The sequence below is a fragment of the Toxotes jaculatrix genome, chromosome 4 (assembly GCF_017976425.1).
Source record: "Toxotes jaculatrix isolate fToxJac2 chromosome 4, fToxJac2.pri, whole genome shotgun sequence".
NCBI lineage: Eukaryota > Metazoa > Chordata > Actinopteri > Toxotidae > Toxotes > Toxotes jaculatrix.
In genome coordinates, this window is record NC_054397.1 from 5,564,612 (window position 1) to 5,589,358 (window position 24,747).

General features: G+C 41.5%; 1 protein-coding gene across 1 annotated transcript in view; it reads right to left on the bottom strand.

Annotated features, from left to right (window-relative positions):
• LOC121181105 (protein sidekick-1-like) overlaps window positions 1-24,747 on the bottom strand; it is a 212,333-nt gene that overhangs the window by 25,202 nt on the left and 162,384 nt on the right. The window contains exons 20-29 of the mRNA XM_041036906.1: window positions 21,458-21,556; window positions 20,061-20,252; window positions 16,688-16,809; window positions 16,483-16,595; window positions 14,457-14,607; window positions 12,145-12,385; window positions 11,809-11,924; window positions 7,607-7,793; window positions 6,545-6,643; window positions 2,596-2,790 (exon numbers count right to left, since the gene is read on the bottom strand). Of these exons, the coding sequence (XP_040892840.1) occupies window positions 2,596-2,790; window positions 6,545-6,643; window positions 7,607-7,793; window positions 11,809-11,924; window positions 12,145-12,385; window positions 14,457-14,607; window positions 16,483-16,595; window positions 16,688-16,809; window positions 20,061-20,252; window positions 21,458-21,556 (1,515 nt within the window). The remainder of the gene's footprint in view (window positions 1-2,595; window positions 2,791-6,544; window positions 6,644-7,606; window positions 7,794-11,808; window positions 11,925-12,144; window positions 12,386-14,456; window positions 14,608-16,482; window positions 16,596-16,687; window positions 16,810-20,060; window positions 20,253-21,457; window positions 21,557-24,747) is intronic.

Sequence of the window (24,747 nt, forward strand, 5' to 3'; positions counted from 1 at the left end):
TAACCATTTACGGATCAATACAAATTACTTTGGTTTAGTCTAAGATTTAGGGCTTTCAGATCTCGCTTTCTCAACTGTTCTCTGTCCTTTGGCAAAAACACCACCTACCACCTACTAACTGTATGTTTTTCACCTGCCCACAACAGAGTATGACGCTATGAGAAAGTATCCAGTGTTGCATGACAGCTGGTGAGAAGGGCTAATAATCCTCATTGTTTCACTCAACAAGCCAATTAATTTTGGCCTTCAATAGATGATATAAACAGACTGTATGCCACAAGTTTCTTTGTTCTAAAAATTTTCCAGGATAATTTAACAAATCTGGCTGAGCAGCCCCCGCTTTTAAATTGACTACCATTACACAGGCCCTCAGGAAGTTTTTGAAACTCCTGAATCTCATTAAGCCCCCGGAGGAGGACTAATACCTGGTGATTTCAGTATCTACGTTTACTGCCAAGCAGCTCCTCATCCACTGGAGTTTCTAAATGTCAATTCGTCTTGTTCTGTATGTAAAATGCCCCCACACATTGAATAGGTCATACGTTTTATCTTTGTGCCAATGTTTGGTGGCCAGTAACAATGGATTCTGCACGTCCCACCACAAACTACTCGTTGTTGAAAAACAGATAACCTGTCCGAGCTCCACGCCTGAAGCTCCTGCTTGCTTTTCTTTCCCTAACTTTATCTCTGCAAGGACTTTACACAGACCACAACTCATTACACCTCTAAGTGGAGATCTTAAAATTTTAAAATGCTAAAACTTCACCTGACCTTTCCATACTCTTCCCGCACTGGCATCACTGTGAGAAATAATGTAATGGGTGACAAAATATAATCTCTGACCAGTTTGCCAATCTATTTTAAAGTTAATAAAAAAAAAATAGAGGACAAAATGTCCATAAAATAATTGTGGTTGTCTCCTATAATAGACTTCTCTAATGGCAAACATTTTTAAAAGCACAGGTAAAATTAATAACATTAATCAAGTCACTCCTGCTTAAAATTGGCTCATTTACAGAATTTCATGTCTAATCTGGTTTATTTAACACCTTTTATTTCCTTATGCATCATTATAATTGAATAAGAATTTCATTATAGGTTATCACGTTGCTGTGGCATGAATGCCACACGAGATGCATGATACGTTTATAGAGGGCAGCATGAAAAACGCAAATTTCACTCGTCATTACTCAAAGCCTTCAAGCTTACACCCCATTACTCAAGTTGAATTAGTCAGCAGTGTAGAAAAGTATTTTTCTTTCATAGAAACAAAATGAAGACACTTCTTACATTGGTTCCATTAGTGTGTGATTTAATACTGTTTGAGAATTGAATCATACTGTTACTGTTCTTACCTCAGTTTCAGTTAAGAAAGGGACCGTTGTTTTTAATGTGTCTCGCCTCAATGAGTGCGCACACATACAACACATATTTGAGATCTTTACAGCTTACTATCTTTCACAGCTTACTGTACGTTTTTTTTTTCCCCATGCTCAAGCAACAGGCAACACAATCACCCATCAACCACATACTGTTTGGTGTAAACATAGCGAAAGATTTGTCCGTGTACAGCTTTTTATATCAGGTATTTTGACTCAGCATAACAAGAAAAGTACAGATGCAACTAACAGAATTCATGATGACTCTGTTCCATTTAGGCTAAACCTTACTGTCAGGTGCCGTTGGTTGTGTTTATAAGCGTGCTCTGCTGCACCTATAACCACACCCAACAACGACAAACCATTTGTTGGTGCTTTCAACTACATCTTACAGTCTTCCTCACCAGAAAGACTTTGGTCAGTTGCCATGGAGATAGCTCAGTTGTACTACTGAATGTTGTTAATGACACCTGTTGCTGCTAGCGATGGGTATCGCTAGGATTTTACAGATACAGCCGCTCTTATCGATACTCCTTGCTGGTCTGGTACTTTGTTCTCTGAGTAAAGTTTAGAATCAAAGCAAAACAAAAAAAAGCCACTATCATTCATTTCCTCTGTCATCCTCCCTCTTACTACTGATGTGCTGATTCATTTTTGGCCGGTTAAGGCTGGTAGGAGGAGGGGAAGGCTGGTTTGGCCGTTAGGCTTCAAACAGTCAGCTTTAGTTTTAGTTTCTCTGTTATTATCATAAAGAGCTCGCTATGGTAAAATACTGAGACTGGAAGCTGAAAATATTGCTTCTCTTCAAATGTATGCTTCTTGAACAGGTGCTTTGATGAATTACTGGTATTCATTTTTTGCTCATTTTTGCTCAAGTATGGAATTTAGCCCACTTTAACCCAGCGTCATTTTCTCCTCCTTGGTTTTCCTGCTCTGCTAATTTCGCTCCCTGGTTTTTTCAAGCCGATAAAAGAACTGCCCTTAAAACTGCTCCGGGTTCTTAATAATTTAGAACTGGTTCAAATTTAGAATTGGGTTTCGGGGGCCATCCCTAGTTGCTGCTCTCGCAACTCAGGAAAAAAACTCACCTTGGAGGGTGAGGTTGAGTGTTCATGCAAGTTGGGTCCCTACTATGCTTAAAGGAGTGGTTAAAATCAAGCAGATAGGATAGCAAATGAGATCCTGAGTACTGCTAAAGTGTACGTGTGTCCTTTACCTCTACGTTCAGTGGTAACAACCAGAGCTTCCTGTTCTTCGCCCCAGCCCACGGCAGTTCGAGCAGTGAGTCGGAACACATAGCTTTGCTCAGGGGAAAGTCCTGTGACGGTGAACTGGCGAGCATTGGAGCCCACCTCCACTGTGGTCCACCGCAGAGGGTCCCTGCTGTCGAGGCAGTAGGAGATCTGGTAGCCTGGTGAGGGACAGAAGGAAAGACAGAGGGAGGAGGAAGACAGAAATTTTTGTGTGTGAACGTATTTGTCTGTGTTCATTGTGGCCTACTTTAGATCACAGAGCCCACAGGAATAAAAGACAGCACAATATGAGACAGGAAAAAGTCTGAAAACATCGCCACACAATGCCTTACCACACAGTCTCATTTTCACAAGAAAACATACAAACAAACATGCTTTTCTGTAGCTCCTGAAACTCTTTTTTTCCAAAGAGTTTCTGTGTATGTTTGGAGCCCTCAGACTCTCTATTTCCCAGAAACCTAGACAACTATAGAGAAAGCAATAATTTTGACATTGAACACCAGCACATGCTCATATACCGACATTCCCCTATATACACACACACACATTTTATAATCATACAGCCTTTGTTCTGTCCCCTTGACTGTGACCCATGGTGTACACGGCTTGTGCCTGTTTCTCTGTCTCATGTGCAGTAGGCCATGTAATAACACTAACATCCTTCAACACATACACACCCTTGAACCGCTGATCCCCGACCAAGCTTTTCACAGGCCACCGGCCACTCACAAAGGCCCTCAATATGAAGATTGTATTGTACACCAAATACACACAACTATACGTCCATGAACTCACACAGACTCACAAGTGTGAGGATGTGATTGGTTTACAGTAAAACTGTCAGGATGCTAATCTGCTCAGAGGCCCCTAATCTGGTCGAGCGGTTGATAATCTCATCAGATAGTCTGATTGTATGCTAATATGAACACAGCGTGTGGAAGATTATTGGATAACAGCTACACTACAAATCCTCTTGAATCTAAACAATTGGGTCAGAACACTTGCATTATAGCCTGCACTGAATATCATTTGGACATTGCTGCCCTCAGACACATGAGGCTAAACCTCCATTACAAAGTGACTGTGTCATGTCAAGGAAAGTCCATCTCCTTCTTCCACAGAGAACATGTATCATATATTTCATACTGCCTCTTAGCTTAAGGCATTTAAAATGTGTATCTACACATTTTTTAGCTCATACTTTTTCATACTACGATTGTACTTTAACGTCACTCAGAGCTGAGAGCTTGTAAATAAAGATCAGAAGATATCAGAGCATGCAGAAACTGCAGATGGTTGCTTTGTATTATGACCCCATCCCTCTTCTCATCTCTCATGTCCCTTTTCTACAAAACATACAAACTACATACAATGTTAAATCATGTCTCATCATCTCCTGACAATGACTGAATGCGATCTTAATTGATGCAGTTAATACTTCACAGCTTGTTTAATGGTTCGTTTTCTATTTTATTTATATATTTATATGATATTTATTTGATGTTTAGTAAGCCCTGAAGATGTACTAAGTGCCAAGATTATGGACACATTAATTGAAGTAAGTAAAAATAATTTTAATTTGATTTGCTTTACTAATTTACTCCTGTGATTACTGCTACTGTTCTAATCTGTAACATTTTCTTGGTGTTTTCCTGCTCGTGTATAGAAAATAATCATTCATCCATCCCTGATTAGATTGCCAAACTAATTAAGTGTTGAAACGGCTTTTTGGATCTTGGTATTTCAATGTGCACAGCACAGTATGAGTCGACACCATCACCATTATTATAGTTTTTTCATACAGTGTATAAAATATACAAAGTGGTATAGTATAGACTTTTCCATTATCAGGCATGGCAGAGTCAAACCAAATGCAGTTTCACAGATAGTAAAAGCAAAGATGTTCGAGCATGATTATGGTCGGCTGACTCTACCTTCGACAGATGAAGGTAGAGTGTGTGAATGCTTAAGTTATTCGGTCTCAAAAGCCTCGTGTAAAATTGGTTATGACGTGGCTTTGGCTGCAGAAAACATTGTGCCTTTGTCCTGTTGTGCTGTGTAGTAATGAAACCCAGCCAATATTACTTTCTAGTATAAATCATCAACAAACTTACAATCCATGATGTCTTGCATTGTAATCAGATGAAATACATCATTCAATAATAATAATAATAATAACTAAGAACATGAAATTCTAAAAGTACAATTTTTCCCGTGAACATATGCAGAAATCACTATCAAGAGCCTGCAGGGTGACAGCAGCACACTGTGGGTAGCAGTGGAGTAGAGTTTTCTGAGAAAGTCATCTAGCTGTGTATTAAAAATAGACCTTGCATGACACTGTAGAAATGGCAGTTTGTTTGCTTCTCCCTACAACCTATATTAGTTTTTTTTTCTGTATTTGCCAAATAATCAGTTTCCCTTACACTTTTGTATTAACAGGTAGTGATGCAATACATACAGCAACATGCATTAAACTTTGAAATGTCGCTGCCTGTAAAACTTCACAAAGCCACGAGCAGCTCCTTCATTTGTGGGACAACAGTACACATCAGTAGCACACTCAAAAATAAAGCAGTTTTTAGTATGCATACTGACTTTTTTCAGTATTTAATTTTGTGGCTTTAATACATGAGCACACCACATACTCAAAATGTAATTATAATTAGTATGTAGTATGGAAATGGGATTCAGTGTCTATTTGCCACCGGGATGTTCGTGTGCATGTGGCTGTATTATATTCATAGAGAGGTCATGTGACAACACAAATGCCTCACTGCCTTGTGCCAAATTAGATTGTGCACCTTCTGTGGTCTTGTTTCTCCTCTGTCCACCTTCTGTGTCAGTCCCCCATGGGTTGAGAACCCAAGGAGAAATGAGGCAGTCATGAGCACTAAAGAAATCGGTACACTACAGTTATTTGTATCTGCATAAACACACATACACACACACGCAAGGACACAGCAGGACTGCGTGTTTGTGTGTGTCTGTGTGATCGAGAGAGAGAAAGATTTGCCCTCCCACTCATCCTTCTGTCACAGAGTGGTGTCGCACTAAATGTCCTCCCTTTACAATACAGTCACACATCACTCACACTGTCCTGCTCGACTCCCTCCCCCACTGAGAGGACAAATACTACTACTCTCTCCCCCCTTGTGCCACACACACACACACACACACACACACACACACACACACACACACACACACACACACACACACACACACACACGCACGCACGCACACACACACACCTGTCCCTCCTCTCACCTCCATACATCTCCCCTCTGCTGTTTCTCCCCTTCTGTTCTCTCTTTTTCCAGCTCAGCAGCTCTCACATTCCTCTCGCCTCTACCTTGCTTCTCTTCCTGTTCATTTATCTGTTCTTTCTGATTCACTCCGCACGCTGTGATTTGCAGTTTCAGATACAAGTTTTACATGTGAATCTCAGTGTGTTTATATATGTGATTAAGTATATATATATATATATATATATATATATATATATATATATATATATATATATATATATATATATATATATGTTTTGCTTCAGCAGCTATAATAGCCCTTTTTCCCAGGTATAAACTTGATGACTGACACACACACGCGTACATACGCACACGCAAACCTCGGCAGTGAAGTGTGGAGTAGAAAGAGCTGACCCCTGTTTGAGAGCTAAAAACAGAATCAGCTCTTTTCCATTTTACGGCTTTTACTTCCTTCCTTCCCTTGAAAGATCACAGCAGTATGTGTGTGTTTAAAACTGCTAACTCATTCCCTCTATAAGCCGAGCTCTGACCTTCAGCAGTTGAAAATAAATCTATTGTCACCACAAATATAAAAGTTTAGATTATAAATGTTGATATCAAAGATCTGCTGTCTTGTATGTGTGTGTGTGTGTTTTTGTACCTAATATGATGCCGTTGGGGTTCATGGGTGGCTGCCAAACCACCCTGACTGATGACAATCGAACTTCTGGAAACACCATCCTGACAGGGGGGCCTGGGACTGGAGAGAAAATTAGAGAGGGGAGTTGGCAAGAGAATGGAATTATAACAATATCTACAAACAGAAGCAGAAAGAAGCAAAGCAAAAGCAGAAAAGAGCTCCTTCAACACTGTAATGAGAAAGAGAATACCTCAACACTAAGCACTTATATTCTCATGTGTTAGTATGACGAGACCAAGGCTCACAGATGTATGTGCATATGCTCTCCACACACACACGTACACACACACACACATATACACAAACACACACACACACTTACTATATATGGGGTGAGTGTCGTATACATTTTAAGAGGCACTTCTAAAAGACACAAAATAGAAAATGTAATTTTCTCCCAACCTCACACCAGCTCCGTCTTTGTTCCTGATAAAAGCACATGTTCCACACCACCAAATACACATCAATGTGAGTGTGTGTGTGTGCGTATGTACAGTATGCGTATGTGTGTGACTGACAGACAGGATGGAGGTTCATTATACATTGCCGGGAATTGACTTCCCCATTCTTGTTTCATCCTGAAATGAGAAAAACTTTTCAAACGTGACACTGTTTGATAGAGGATGAGTGTGTTTGAGTGTGTGTATGTATGTTTGTGTGTGTGTGTGTGTGTGCCTGTGTTTTATTATTCTGAAAGACCAAACTGGGTTGCTGGCATCCTGAAAAGTCTGCCATGGTTACCACATCTCTGCATTTGAAAAGACCTGCGCACATGGTAAACACTAACACAAATGCACACACCTACACAATGTGTTCTCCATGTTTAGACTGTGTCTGATGGGTGAGCTGAATCCAGTGGATGATCAGTGAAGTGGGGGAAAGACGGGCTGATGGCTGCAGTGACAGCCGAGGCGTAAAGAGGTGAAAAGCAGTTACAGAGGTGAGAAGAAGGCAAAAGTGTTGAACAAACTGCTGGACAGAAAGGTCAGTGATCACACCGAGACATACAGAGAGAGATCCTACCATCTTCTTTGGTGCGGAGCGGTATGGGGTTGCTGGGAGGGCCGTCACCCATCCGTGTGTATGCCAGCACCTGCAGCACGTACACTGTGTATTTTTTGAGAACCCTGAGGAGCAGCGACACACTCCCCTGTCCTTCTGCCACCTGAACACCAGGGGGACCTTCTGAGTCTTTCTCACTGTACAGCACCTGAACACAGACGCACACAAACAAGTCACACACAAATATATTCATAAATACAGATTAAAAAGCAGAGAAGTATGTGGAGTTAGATCCCACAGTCCTGTCTTAGAGCTCTGTAAGCATGGCTTGTGTTTTTTCTTTTAGTTACAGTTACTTTGGTGCCTTTAAAGGATTAAGCTGGTGATAGTCTATAGTTTTGTTATTGTCAAAAAAATCCCCTTAAAAACAAAACAAAACAAAGAAAAAACAGAAGCAAAAGTCAATTAGTCTGTCTCTCTGACTTCCTTATTCTTCCCAAATAAGATGCACATCTTTAGAGCTGCTGTGGCTTTCAGGACTTCCTGTATGTCACAGGGGTCACTTCTGGTGACAAACCCACTGATAATCATCTCCACAGTTCCTGTAAGCAGCATGGAGCTTTATAGTTACAGAACTTTCAGCTCATTGTTTTGGTTTTTTGCCCCACAACTTTACTGTTTTTATTCACTCACACTGATTTCATAGCCTGGCTTTTGGCCACAAAAGGCAGCTGTTTTAGTGAAAGCCCAATGTTTGCCACCTGCCCAGCACACCAAGCAGCAGACAGACAAATGTCCACTATTGTGAAGACAGTGGTGATTTAGCAGCTTAAGAGCCAGATATTTCCCCCAGGATTTAGAGGGGATCGAGGCAGAGAGAGAGAGTTACTAATGGACCCGGATGGCCAAAAACATGATTGCAAATGAATGCAACTCTTGCTCCATAACTCCTGGATGTGTATATAGAAACTGTTTATTCACCATAACATACCACATGCTGAGGCGATGGTATGTCTGCGTTGTGTTCATAACTTGTTCCTATTGCATCCAAGTGGCCCAAAAATCAGTTATTGCAAATATAAAAACAGGTCACAAATATATATTTTGTTTTTAAAACAGTTGGACACTGTAGTTTTTAGTAAATGTTACAAAAACAGGTTAAAAAAAATGTATTTGTTGGGAACTATTTTTCTATGTGGAAGTGACTCAAAATACAGGAACCATATTCATAGTCAAGTTAAATCATTATTTAGTAATATAGTCTAAAATCACAAATCACACACATGCCTTACAGAGCTATACAATCTGCACAGGAACATGGCAGCCAGTGCAGTGGTGTGGCTCACTGATGTGTTTTTGACAACAGTCTGTGGCACAGAGGAACAGGCCGTATCAGAAACCAATACTTTGGTTTTCTTTTAATGGGATTTGCTGAAAATGGAAAAAATACAGAATATTACCAGGCCCATATTTTAACCCAAACACTCACTAAAACTGATCCTGAAATTAAAATTACACCAGTGCCCACATCTTAAAAAAAACAAAAAAACAAATCAGCACACACTGTACTTTCAGCGGCAACAGGATCCAATTTTAATGTGTGTCAAGAACTGTTCTTTCTCGTTTGTTCTCTCTGTTTTTCATGTTCAAGAACTGTCTGCCCCACTTGAGACCATTTTGAAGGAATATGTCAGCTCTTAAGTGTCTAAAAACAGCAACAGTCTAAAGGAGTACATGGCAGGAGGCTGGAGAACAATTTAACATCTACTAGCCAATGGAAGGTGTTGAAGAGCTGCTGCTGCTGCTGCTTGTTGCCACACTTCAACATCTTTCTAAAGATGTTGAGGGGGGCTACATATGTGCCATTGAAAGAGAAAGACAATATTGCAAAAATACAGACAACAACGGGTATGTGTCTTCTCTTTATTTTAAAATCAAACAAATCAGTTGAGTACATTATAATAAACCCCTGGAGGGTGTGCGTGGGAGCCCGCAAAAAGCAGGTGGAACTACACTGAGTGTAAAAGAAGGGGTGTGACTGCCAGTAATTGGTGCACTCAGGCAAAAATGAGTGTACCTTTCACTCTGTGGACCGTCAGCAGCACACTGTAGGTAGCAGTGGAGTGGATTTTACTGTGAAAGTTGTCTAGCTGTCTATTAAAAATAGACTACAACTGGCTGAAAGGCTTTTTAGACTATAACCCCTATTTCAATGGTTTCAATTACTATGTAATGTACAGTATGTAAAGTAAAATCCTGTACATGCATAAAAGCGTAATAATGGCAGTTTTACTTCTGCCTAAAACCTGTATCAGTCTGTTCTGTTCTTGCCAATGAATGAGTGTTGTGTATGGTTTTGTATTGACAGGCAGTGATGCAATATGTGTAGTGACATGCATTAAACTGGAACTTTGAAATGCCACTGCAAGAAAACTTCCCAAAGAGACAAAATAGTGTGCAGCCCTAAGCAGCTCCTCCATTTCCTCTGACCACTGTATAGTGGGACGGCACTACACATTCATAACACACTCAGCAGACTTCAGCTAGAAAAACCAGTACTTCGGTTTTAAGTCTTTTCATGGGATGATGATGATCCTGAAATTAAAATTACACCAGTGCCCAAATCTAAAAACAAAAACAAATCAGCACACACTGTACTTTCAGCGGCAACAGGATCCAAAATGAATTTGTGTCAAGAACTGTTCTTTCTTGTTCATTCTCTCTGTTTTTTCATGTTCAAGAACTCCCCACCTGAAACCATTTTGAAGGAACATGTCAGCTCTTAAGTGTCTAAAAACAGAATATATCATAAGGAGTGCATGGCAGGAGAACAATTCAGCATCTACTAGGGGATGGAAGGTGTTGAAGAGCTGCTGTTGGCAGTCACTTCCTGTCTATTAACATGGTAGGTATGCTGCTCAGCATGATCCTCAGGAGGGCACGAGAAAACACACAGATGGGGAGTGTGATGTGCTTTGGGCATGGCGGATGATATGACCTGAATTTTGCACAACATTTTAAAAATACTGGTTGGTACTGGCTTATATCACACAGCCACAGCCTGTTTTTTGTTTCTGTAGATGGACACCCATCAGCCACAGCATTAAAACCAGTTAAGTTGTGGCTGATCGGTGTATGTATTTAGAACACAAGCATGTCCGCACAAATTGAGGATAAATCCCCTTCCTTTTAAAGCTTCGTTCAGCTCATGTTTGGTTTGGGAGGGGATTAGGAGCTGTGCTCTATGCCACTTACATATTAGCAAAAATATTTAGCATGTGCTTCCTCTTTATTAAATTTTCCTTTCTTAAGATGTTGAGAGAGGCTACATATGTGCCACTGAACAACAGACAATGGGTACATGTCTTCTCTTTATTTTAAAATCAAACAAGAAAGTGGAGTACATTATAATAAACCCCTGGAGGGTGTGCGTGGGAGCCCGCAAAAAGCAGGTGGAACTACACTGAGTGTAAAAGAAGGGTTGTGACTGCCAGTAAGTGGTGCACTCAGGCAAAAATGAGTGCACCTTTCATTTCACCATCAACAGTATTTATCCAGCTTTTTTTAGAAGCCTGCACATCAGAGTATGTCAACCAAGTCACCATCGGGGGTTTCAGCAAGACAGACGTCTCCGACTTAGTACGGAAACACAAAAAAATTGACAAAATGTAATTTAGCAGGTGTGGAAAGATTGTTGGCTATGTTGCTTAAGTGGGTTGCAAGTCTAGACTTAAATACTAACACGTCTCCTTATTCTGCCTATACTTCTGTTTTAAATTTTAAAAAGAAAGCATCTTTCTCAACCAACAGGCTTTGTGGATTATTCTTCATTTTCATAAATGTATAATCCAGCCATTGTTTCTTCTACAGCTTGATACAACGTGGTACAAGCTGTTTTATGAAAGTGTATTAAACATTAAAGCTTCACTTATGTGCTTATGTGTATGCGCACAATTACGACCCCCCCAACCCACAAAAAAAAAACAAAAACTAACTGCAGCTGGATGCTTTTAAAGGAAGAACAACAAACTGGAGCAGTTACAGGATATTACATCATATTCGCCTTATATCAGGCTTTTGTGTGCATAACAGGGTGGTGCATCTATGTGTGTGAGAGTATGTGAAAGTGTTGGAGGAAGTGATAATGGGCTGAGTGGGTCAAGTGAAAGTGCCAAGATGGGGTTGTGTGTGTCTGTGTGTGCGTGTTTGAGTGTTTTACACACCTTATATCCAAGTATGACTCCATTCTTCTGAGCCTGAGGGAGAGCAGACCATGTGAGTAGGATCTGGGTGGAACTCACTGCCTCAGCAGTCACATTCACTGGAGATCCAGATGGAACTAGAGGACACGCACAGAGGCACACACAGACACAGCTCAGTGCTACTTCACTCTCTAAACCAATCTTCGATTTTATCTCAATCATCTCCTCCTCCCCCGCCCTCTCTCCATCAATCTTCCCCTCACTGGAATAGAGGGAGCGCGTAGAGGGCAGAGAGAGGTGTGCTCTGCTGGACACTTGCAAACAGGAAACAGGAGTGAATGAGGTCTGCGTTTGTACCAGATTCTGCAGTGTTCGCAGCGGCAGTGTTGCTCCAGGGTCCAGGTCCTATGGAGTTGTAAGCCTGTATCTGAACCTGATACTGGGTCCAGGGATTCAAGCCCTCTATTGTGGCCTCACTCGTCCGCCCTTGCCCCTCCACATCCTCGGTCCTGTCCTCCCCTTGCCCGTCTGTCCTCCATGCACGCAGCCGATAGCCCACAGTCTCTGGACTGCTGTTGTACTCAGACTCAGGAAGAGGCTGGAGGGTAACGAAGGGTCAGAGGTGGGAGAAAAACAGAGCAGATTGGTGTATTGACATTTATCCTTCTAGTTTGACATGCACACATGTGACCATAGAAATAATGACACACTGGTACAGTCCTTCATCTTTACATGAGTTTTAATAGTGTGTTTATGGCCATTTTGGCCATATCTCTACGTTTATGTATATTTATACTTTAGATAAGGTGTTACCTTATCTAACAAATATAACCTTGTTTAGCATAACATTAAAAGTAAACCTATTTCTGCTTAGAAACTACCTATGCTATTTTTAGGAGAATTACAATTGCAGATTTTTTTAATACTGTGCAGTTTATTCCACAATAGCTTAATAAATGAGGGTCAGTGTGCCAATCCTGAACTGCAAGTATCTTATAATGTGTCAGCACTTGGCCACCCCGTGCTGCACAGAAATTAATTAATTTTGACTCTGATTAATGGAAGACGAACCTTCCATATAGAGAAATAGCTGAAAGGAAGATTGAATGAGAAACCAATTTTGGTAAAATTGTGATTAATAAAACGATGATAATAAAACACAGAACCTCAAATGCCCCATGAAACAATATGATACAGTTCTTCATAAGAAACATGGAGTGGTACTGTCAGTGTATTTATGAGAAATGTATTTAATGCGATTTCAAGTCCCTAGAGTGGGGGACCTGAATATTAAATAAGCAACAATCAATCAAAAACTCAGCTAATCTGCTTCATCAGGACTTTGAAGGAGTACTTTTGTTAAATTTTATTGACAACATTGGCAAAGTAAGCAACCAAAGAAAGATCAAAAAAGACCCAGAACAGAGCTGGGTCCCGACAATATAAGTAGAACATAAAGTTTAGGTCTCACAAATTGATTTAAACAAACGCACGCACACACACTCACAAGTCATAAGTGAAAACGCATTTTGCCTATCTCAAGAATATGGTTATTTATGTGACGTGTCAAACTCTAAAGTACATCCCAGAAACTTTACTGTTTCCTCCCCTTTGACATCCCATCTCCTGATCCCTCTCTCTATCGCCGGCTTTTCCCTGTCTCATTCACCCGCTGCCATCCTCTTTAACTTGCTTCCACTCTCATTTCCTGTCACCCTCTCTCCTTCTACTGTCTTTACTTTTTCTCTGTCACCTCATCGTCTCTACTCTGCCCGTAACCCACCCTGTCATTATGCATTAAAGCCACAACCACCAAAATTGAGTGCCCTACAATCATGTTAGCGTGAAGTTCAGTTTGCTTACAGTATATATTTCCACTGAAGATTTTAATCAACATTGTACAGTGGTAGCTCTGTGCTGCGCAACAGATAAGCAAGTAAGGCACCCAGTCATTTTAAATACCCCAGTGATTTAGCTCAGCTTAGCATTTAGGAGCCATAATACAGAATGTCACATTAGCTTTATTACCCTTAATATGCAGCTTAGAATAATAGCCTTAGCTAAAACCATTGTGATGGTTCCACTACAGCAGAAAACCTAGCATCGCTGAAGCTGGGTGCTAACATGCAGGTAAAATCCCATTAGCATGCTGCACAGGTAGTCCATAGCGCCTCAGTGTCTGTGTCTGATTTGACAGGCTCTTTTTCTCATTCCAGCTCTTAAATGGAAAATACTCTGCCCTCCATTTATGTTATAATAGAAGAGGGGAAGGGGGAGTAAAAGAGAGAGGGAGGAAAAGAGAGAGGGACGAAGGGCAGGAACAAGAGCAAAGAAGAAAAGACAGTAAGGAGAAAATTATATTGCAGTTTGTGCTGCTAGCGGTCTGCATGGTGAATGGGAAATGTGACAGATTAGTTTTAGCACTGATAACCAGGAGAGACACTGATTATAGGCTGTCGGCCACTCAACCTGTTCAGTCCTGCTGCTAGTGAGCACACACGCATGCGCATATGCACACAGAGAGCAAATACACAGAGATTCAGAACAAAGAAAACACAAAGAAAGTCCCCATCAGTCAAATTAGCACTGTTTGAATGAGTGTAAAGGGCCAGAGTAAGGTTTTACAGTTTCATTGTTAAGTGTGTGTGTGTGTGTGTGTGTTTTAGTACCTTCCAGCTCAAGCGAAGGCTGGTCTGTGTAGCAGACAGCACGGTGAGGTTAGAGGGGTGTGTGTCAGGGGCTGCCTGTAAGGTCTGAATCAGCCTGGAGGGGGCGCTCATGGGACTGGACCCCACAATGTTCACCTGACGCATCCTGAATCTGGAAAGGAGAGAAAACCAGGTTAAAGTCCACCGATTTCACCACCGACTCATCCGCTTTTTCCCAAGTTCACTTTATCGGTCACGAGGAGCATCAGTCTGAAAACTGTTGCGAAGTCCAAAGTCGACTACTCTGATGATGTTATCGTGAGCCCATCAGGCTTGGAGTAAAGTTTTGACAGAAAGTCTCTTACAAACTGGAGGTGTGGAGTTAAAAAGACACCACTTCACCAGGTAGGGATGATAAACAATATGATAATTAGAGCCTGACCATTTCTGGGATTTTTGGGGCTAATGCTAACACCGATTCTGATATGAACACACTGGCCGATTTTCTTTATATATCTATTAAATTTCACCATCACAGAGGACAATGCTTCTTTCCCCCCTGGCCATGTTCATCCCTTCATATCCCCAGACCGGGCATTCTCCATCCCACCACCAGATGTCCCCAGACTTTCTTCCTGTTCCCATATACATGTGCTCACCTGTTTCCCACCTTCAGTCACCTGTGCTTCCCTCCCCACTGACACACCTGTTCCCAATTCCCTCATCACTCAAACCAGTATTTAAACCTGCCACTGTCATCAGTTCTTTGTCAGTTTGACTGTTTATGCCTCTCTGTGTTCTCCTGTGTACCAGCTACCTCCGTTGACACAGTGTTATTGTTGAAGGGGTGGTACAAACCTAAACAATGGAGTCCTGCAGACTTTATCAGCATATATTATGTGATTTACCAGGTGGACTGCTGTTAAATTTGCTTATCATAAAAATATTGTAGAGATGACCTTTTAGACTATTATGCAGGCAATCAAAATAAGACAACATTTTGACAAGACACCTTGTCAAAGAAAAAGAAAGAATTTTTTTTTTAACTCGCTGGCATCCTTAAGGTGGAACTCTCCACAAGAGGATTTCTGTAAAGGCCACTGACGTATTGTTGTCTGATAGAATCCAAACTAGGCACAAAAAAGGGATATAACTATGCAGACCTGTTGGCACACACAAATATACGGCCACGAGGGAGCGTTTGTTACTTTTGTTCCTTCTAAATGCATCCATGCTTCTGTGTGGATGTGTGTGAGCGTGCAGAGTGCGTGCGAGAGACTCCGTCTATGAGTTCTTGTCCCTGTGTTGGGAGAAAGAGAGCAGGGTGCAAAGAGGGACTTAAAGTGGGGGATAAGAAACAGACAAGTGCATCACTTCATCTAATGTCCCAATGGTGTCGCCTGTGACAACATAATCCCTGTGAGTGTACAAAGTGTGCACACACACCGCAATCCCATTACAGATGAAGGCGGAGATACAAAGAGCAAGAGGCAGAGATAGACAGATAGACTGATAAATACGGCAGATAGATAGGCGGACAGATAGGCAGATAGAGAACGAGAGGGAGAGAAAGAGGAGGAAGCTGTTCAGAATGGCGATAGATCACGTTTACAAACTGCAAGCTCCCCATGGCCCTTGAGCGGGGATTACAGACACCTCTCTCTCCTTCTCTATTTCCTATTCTCCTTGTCTCTTATCCCTTTGTCTCTCCTCCTCTTTAATGCTCTCTGCTGCCCTTCCTACTTTCTCATCACCTTTCTTCTCTCCTGCCCTCATCCCTCTCCTCCCCGCTCCTTCCCTTTAGCTAGTTGCGGGAGGGTAATAAGGATCTGCATGCAGCAGCTGTGAAGGTGCTGACAAACAGAAAAGTCTCAGATGGAACTGTCTCACTGTGTGTCTGTGTGATTTATCTAACTTCACCTGAGTCTAGCAGTACTGCAGAAACTGGTGGAGAGTGAGATGAGTGTGAATGAGTTTGTGTGTGTCTGTGTGCATGCTGTGGCTCTTGACTATGCTCTTGTGTAGGTGGTGTGTGTTTGCCGCTCACCTGTACTGAGTGAACGGAGTGAGGTCAGGGATCTCCAGTGTTTCTGCATCTGGCTGGTTGTCTTTCTGGTAGACAACTCTCCAAGCCTCCTCCTTTCCACCCTCCTTTACTACCTGTTAAAGAGTGATATCATATTGTCTGTAAGAATATAGTTTCCTTCCCACTATGCTTCAGGATTAGCAGGAGCTAACACACACACACACACCTGTCCTTCTACAATCCATCGTGATATTGCTGTCTTTCCATCAGGACCAGGGCGGAACCGAAGTGTTGCCGTCCGAGGGCTGATGTTGGCGATGACTAAGTTAGATGGTGCCCCAGGAAGTTCTACAGACAGAAAACAGAAAGAATAATGTTTAACTCAAAGCTACAAAAAAAAAAAAACAAACCTTTGAGAATTTTGTCAGGGCAGCTGGCAGTGGCAGGTCACCATCATATTTTATGTATTCTTACAGGTATATAAAATATTTATTGGCCAAAATCTGTAGGATTGTTGCTCCAACAATAACGTTATTTATGAAAAGAAAAATAGTCTGTGTACTGCATTACTGATTTTTCAAAAGTAAGTTATGAATTCTTTAAAATATAAACCACCTGTGCTTGCTGGTGTTGCAGCAACCCGGTGCAATAGGCCTTTATTTACAAAGACCAGTCTTTTTACTTCAAGCCGAAAAGAACCTTAGCATCACAGCATGGTGAATTATTTCAGTAGGGTGGATCAAAAGAAATGAACAGAACAAATTATACTTTAATATAAAGACATTTCCGAGAATGGGTAAAAACACGTACAATGCCAAAACTGAAAAACTGTCATAGCACTACAACATAGATTATACTTGCAAGAGCACTGATAATAGAAAGAGAAAAAGAGGGAACTCATGTCACCAATAATGACTTAACTACAAGAAAGGCTTTAAGTAGGAGTGAGCCAAGAAATTGCCTCCAATCCTTTTTTTATGCGTCCATGTGTCCATGCTTGGGTATAAAAAAGGAAAATAAAAGAGTGGTCACAGAAAAAAATGTTAATTTTACTAAAGCGCAGGCAGTTATGCTACGGCTGTATATCTCTCTGTGTGAGAGCAATTTATTTCATATTTCTGAGGTCGGCAATACAATACAGAGAGATAAATCTGTACACCAGTGGAGGCGAGAGGTGAATTAAATGCACAGTTCACTAAAGTCCATTTAAGGCCTGTAAATGTCTGAGTAGGCTGCAAGCCTCATGAATTACATTTGACCTATTCTTATTCTAACTTGGTTCCATCTCTGTGGCAATAATGATTGACAGGAAACAGGTAATGTTGGTGACCATGTACGGTGGCCTGAATGGCACGAGGGAAGAGAAGAGAAAACACACACACACACACACGCATATATACACACACACACAAAATAATCAATATCTTCAGTGTGAACACAGACCTGACAAGATATAACTGACATACTGAATATCTTCATATTTTAAGTTTCTAAATCTAACGTATCTTTGTATTTTGCAGTTTCTTTCCACCCACAATCTGTGATTAAAGTACAGAAACAGCAACTTTCAAAAGCTGCTTTTGTGAGGATAAATTATTAACAGTAACTGTTTACCCCATTTGGCAAATGGAACATACTTAAAAGCAAAACAGTGTCGATAATTGGCAGAAAGAACAACTAGAAATCAACTACTTCAGCTTACAGTACACAGAAATTCATCAGTAGCATCACTGATGTGGCCCAAGTTCATTTCGTGGCTCGTGCTGCTTTAGTTTGAGTTGTTGCTTCTGTCACACACAAACCAGAAGCTGAATTTGGTCCACAACAAGCAACCATAAGACAACTACTATATTCTCCTGGTAGTGAGTTTTTCTTTTCTTTTTTTTTTGTTCACTTGGAATAAATCACAGAGGAATAATATGTTGTGTATGCACACTTCAACCAGAACTAAATATTCCAATGAAACATTTACAACTCAACCTTTCAAATGCCACACACAATTTACAGCTGGCTCTGAACGGACTTCTTCACCGACAGCTGTTGAACTGAAATGACCCTGGTTTGGCAGGGGACACATGTGACAACTGCTCTGGAGATGCAGCCTAAAATCCTGTTCTTTTTTTTTTTTTTTTTTTTTATCAAGTCCCATCAAATTAAACGTATGACAGCTTGTTTCTGATAATGAAATTTACATAATCAAAAATCATCACAATCCACTTTACCCTAAATTGTCTCACTCAATCACAACAAGACCAAGCACTTCAGTCCCACTTTTCAGCCACTTCTCTTCGCTGTGTTTGGTTAATACTTAGTATCTCTGGATGGTGTAAGTGCTCTGGTGTGGTCTGCTGTAATCCATCCAATTCTGCAGCAGCATCACAAACATCATATTTGCTGAACATGGCAGAATACAGATCTGTAAAGCCGAAGTGTTAAATCAAACGCTGTGCGCTGTAACACATCGGTAAACTAGGGCACATCAGACAGATTTTGTGGAATATCTGAGGGGATTTTTATTGTAACAGGACTATATAACATGACTGGGTCCAGTTATTATGGAAACAAGGCAATATTTATTCTGGATCCACCGAAGTACATGTGTGCAACAAAAGACAAATTATAGCTATCACCTACCATTGCTCTGTAAGTGCATGCAGCAAACTTGTAAGGGTTATAATGTGGAAATGTTGATATCAGCTGCCTTGCTCAGATGAATGACGAAATTCTCTCAACTCCATGAATACATGAATAAATAAACAAGACAAGAATCTATGCTCGGTGGATCTCTCTCTTTCTCTCTCTCCCACTCTCTCTGCTCATTCTTTAGTTCTTTTTCCTAATCTTGAGTCCTCCGTCTTTCCTTCAGTCTTTTGCTTTCATGAATTAATGAATAACCTCTGAATCTAAGAACTGTCTGTATCCATCTTGCTTTCACTTTTTCTGCTTTTATTCATAAATTAGTAATCAGAAAATGTTGGGACAAAAATCCTGCTGCATGAGGCGGGTTTTTTCTTCCATTCTCCTCCACGTCCTCTCTGCCTCTCAGTCCATTTCTGAGAGACTTTGGTCTTCTGTTCAGAGATTGCATATTTTTGTGTTCCCTGTTCTTCCCTCATTATGCTTCTCTATCTGTTCTCCCTTCTTCAGTCCTGTTCTTTGATTGTCTCTTACCCTCTCTCCCCCATCGCTGCATTCCCCCCACGTTGCCATTTGCAGTTAATCAGCACTAATAATGATTGCAACTTGGCCTTAGTCCAGTCATACAAACTCATCATGCACGCACAAGCATGGTGTGCACATGGTATACACACACAAATAAGCCGCACGCTAAAGCGCTCTCTAAGACGCTGTAAATGACTAACTCTTGTGTGTGGCTCTGTATGTGTGCGTTGGTTGTGTGGGTGATGATTCATGGATGCACAGTAACAGCCACTTATCAGCCCGAGGAAAGACAATGGCATCGTAAGAGCTCATCAGTCATATTTACTCTGCTACACACAGACACACACACATACACACAAGTGAAAATCTTTTTTTAACATCACTGTCACCGGCTCCACTGTATGTGTGTGTGCTTGCTTGTGTGTTTTTTATTGTACCTGGTGGGACTCCAGTGGAGATGGTGGAGGATGTGACCACACCCCGTCCTGCGGCAGTGAGCGCTGCCACCTGTAGTGTGTACGTGGTGGTGGAGGTGAGGCCGGTCAGCTGGTACTGCAGGGTGGAGTTGGACAAAGAACGTTCCACACGACTCGACTCTTTGTCAGACACTTCCCACCACAACAGATAACCTGTGGGGAGTAGTGCACACGCTAGCTTAACAAAGGTGTATACAGACACGGGCAGACATGTATACACACAAACACATATGCACAATTGCACACACGTACACATAATGAGAGGTACAGAGCCAAAAAGGAGGGAGAGCTTGCAGGAGAGGTAACTACAGTCAAAATCCCTGTCTGTCCCTTTGCATCTTCACAGTCATGCATCACACTCCACCACCTTCAAACGTGTGTGTGTGTGTGAGGCCACTTGTGTGTAAAGCCCTGGAGAGAGTGAATGGTCCCTCATCTGTCTCCCTGCTCACCAGGTGCTGGATGAAAAGCAGGTTGAGGAGAAAAGACTAAATGTGCAAGGTGACCTTGACTGAATAACCATTTCTCCACTCCTGCAAGTGTAAGCTGACTGTAAAGGCACTGCAGCCTTGTGCTGTTAGACTGTGGTCTTGTTGTGTAGGTGCCTGATGAACGTTGGACGTGTTGCAGCCATGTCAACACACAGGCACGTACTCATAAAAACACACATGCAGAATGTAGGGTAATCGCTTAATTCACAGCAGCTTGTCGTGTTCACCAACACTATTGTCTAACAGAGCCATGGAGGAGATGAGGCAAAATGAATTGGGATTGGGGAGGGAAGGCGGGGGGGGGGGGGGGGGGGGTGCCTTGAGCTCTGTGATGCGCCACAGAAACAACACCCTGAGTGTTGGGAGGCGTGGGACGAGGGCATGTTGGAGATAATGTGAGAAGACAAGCTGCAGAGAGAAGGGATTAGCTGATGATGAATCAGTTGTACACAAACACAGTGTCAGAGACATGGGGATGTCTGTGAAAGCCAGACAGAAAAATAAGTGACTAAGTGGAGAATGCTGAAGAAACTGTAGGAGTTTTATGGTTCCTCCCTCACTGCTGCTTGCCTCAAGAGGATGCTTTTCACTTCCTAACTTTAATTAGTCATTCTTGACTCTATATTTGTCCACCTGAGAAGAATACCTTTTAATTGGAAACAGTGGGCATATTATCTCTATTCATTGTGTGTTTTTACTTTCTGGCAAGAACTCACTGACTCAATCTAATTTAAGATTCTCCCACACAACTCTTAATAGGACTGAAAATAACATGGTAGAGTGAAAGTTTCTTGATTATGGAGCTGGAAATCAGTGGCTGTTTATAGTTTTGGGACACTCCTGTAGTTATACTATCAATGCTCTCACCAGTAATGATGCCGTTCTTGTCTTCAGGCTCTACCCAGCTGACTCTGAGTGATGTGTCTAAGATTTCAGTGAAGCTCAGGTGACGAACGGGTCCTGGTGCTGGAAAAACAAAACAAAACACATACATACATCAGATAATACTGGTTATATTCTGACTATTTCAAAAGTAATTTTATTTCAGAAAATTTTAGATTTTAGAAACACATGCCTATACACAAACACACACTTCTTGTGCAGCCTATTACCTGCTGCTCTTCAACTTCACACACCACCGCCTAATCACATCTGCATTGACCAGCACACACACACACACACACACACACACACTCAGGTGCACGCATGCCTGTCGTTTCTCATTTCATCCATGGCTCTCTAACCCCTCTCCCTGCAGAGCGATTAAGCTATTCATCTGAGACATTCAATAACACTCACACACAATCACACACAGTCACACACACTCCTACCTTACCAACAGTGGACTGATGCTGACCAGTATTTCTGGTCGTTTTGAAAAAACTAAAAACAAAAAGGAAATTCAAAATTTTTATGTAAGGTCTTCTTTCATAATATAATTGCAAAACTGCCTTTGTAATATTCTCTGTTAAAATTTGACACGAGGGGACTTGCAAACCATCATAACACACTACTGACTGCACTGGGAGCTTCTCTCGGAGTGCTTTTCGGGCTTCACTTTGAGTGTTGGACTTGAAAATTCACTGAGCCTCATAAGGATTGAACCCACATCCTGAGAACTTCCAAGCATTCCTCTAACACACCAAGGTTTTTCGGTCAGAGGCACTCCAGCGTCATTCCTTAGAGTCCTCAAGTCTTTCATCTTGATGTTGGACTTCAAAATTAACTAAGGGTTGATCCCACAACCTAAAAACTTCAGAGCAATGTTCTAACACCCTGAGCCATTTGGTCAGACACTTCTTTGCCTCTTCTGTGAGCAGTGTTTCTTAGACCTTCTTTTGTATTAGTCTTTTGGAAGTCAGACATCAAAATTCAATAAGCTACCTGAGGATTGAACCCATAACCTCTTAGAGCCTTTGAATCATTGCTTTGGGTGCTGGGCTTCAAAATTCGCTTCAAAATTGAACTTCAGAACTTTCAAGCAGTCCTCTAACACTCGCAGCTATTTAGTTAAGGGCTATTTCACTCTTTTTTGGGGGGGGGTCTTTCTTTTGGGTGTCCAAAGGAAAATCTGGACCACATTTGGCACACCAGAGTGGCTCTGGAGTAACTGGACCATTCAGAAGTTTTGAGGTTGTGGGTTAAATACTCAGCCAAGTTGATGTACTTTAAAGTCCAGCACCCTGACAAAGAATATGAGGACTGTTGTTTAGCTTACGCTGTTGTGAAGGACATTGAGTTTTTACATCCAATGGCCAAAGGAAAGCCAAATCTCAAATCATCTCTAAGAAATACAGCTCAAGTGTCTCTGTTCAAAGAGTTCATGGAATACGTGCACTACTCTGGAGCTTTGAGGTCAGTGGGTTCAATACTTAGGATCTGCAGCATATTTTGGAGACTAGCACTCAAAGTAAATATTCAAAGCTCTAGAAAATTGTCTGACCAGACAGCTCATTGTATTAGACAATTGCTTTGAAGTTTTGGAGTTGTGACTTTGATCCTTATGAGGCTCAGTGAATTTTAAAGTCCAACACTCAAAGTGAAGACTGAAATACACTCAGAGAGACTCTCCCAATGCGAAGGGGACATGGTGGCCTGGTGGGTTTGTTCGTGACTGTAAGCCACCAGTGGTGGAGTGTCTGGTTCAAATCCAACCCCCTGCTGTTACCTCGAACATCAAAAGTAATCCCACCACAGCCTGAGTGATTATAACATCTCTCTGGTGCTTCCAACATCTCTCTGGTGCTAACATTTTGCTTCAACGTGGAGAGTTTTGAGAGAACAGTAAGATATAGACAAAAATTTTACAATGTACTATTTGACATGGCATTGGCCCTGCAGTCAAACAGTCAAATGCACTTTTATACTGTCTTACAAAAAGTAAGACATATAAAAAAATTGTGTTTAAGGACACTGCTTCATTCACTGTGTAGTTTGTTAAATAGCTGCCCTGTAGTCTGAAAGCCTGCCTGGGGCTGCAAGCCATTCACACTGTGGAGGAGTGTGAAAAACCAGTGTTTGTGAATGAGTCGTTTAAAATCCTTGCTCCAGCCTGCAGAGGCAGTGCTGAGTAGGAACTGTAACACCTGCAGGTCCCCTCTTGGCTAGAATCAAAATGAATTATGCTTAATTGGAAGGGAAGGAGTCCTCGCACTTGTAGTCAGTGGATATGGGAGGTGATGTTACTATTGAATTTGGACAAAGGTATGTACTCTGTGCATGGGCTAGAAGAGAAATCTTACAAATACTGGTTGTCATTTATTACCCACATGGAAAACGTGTCCCAAGCATAAACTCTTGGAATTCCCAAAGCTGTTGAGAGAGAGACACCTTGGCTGGTCGTGAAACTCTATTAATATTGTAAATTATTATGTATTTTGTTTTGTTTTGCTTTGAGTATATATATTTGTGACTATGGATATTTATTTTTATTCTATTTTATGTCATCCAATTGTTTATTGAATTAAGTATATATTTTGTTGTGTGTGTGTGTGTGTGCAACTATAGCATTTACAAAATGACCAACAGTGGACGTCCAGAATGTCCCGTGCTGGATCACTGGTCCACTCTAGATGAGTGTGCGATGACTGGTAAGTCCACCGTTGGATATGTACGCATGAACACACACACACACACACACACAAAGCTATCATCAAGCAAGAATTACACCCACCGTTAACCCTGCAACACGCCCAGCATCCAATCAATACCTGTCCACGGCTATGTGTACATGTGTGAGTGTGTGTGCATGTGATCTGTGTTTGTGTGTGTACACTTGGCTTCTAATATCCCTTTTCCACTCGATAATTGCTGGTTGGTAATAATTGCTTGTCTGTCTGCCTATAGGCTATTGTGTTTATTTGATGGTGCGACTGTGTGCATGTGTACTTGCTGGGAGTGGCCGCTATTATGTTTATCCATGCAACAGTAGGCTATAAATGCCAGTATGCCTGAAAACGAATTAAAATGAATCAATTCATTTTAAAAAGACACAGTGGGGGAAAAATGAAAGGGGGGGGGGGGGGGGGGGGACTAAGAACAAAGAGATTAAAAAGGAGAGAAACTAAAGTAAGAGCTTAAGAGAAAACAGGCAGTGTTGGAGTGCAGATATTGTGTACACAGCTGTGTACCACACTGACAGAAACAGCTGGACTGAA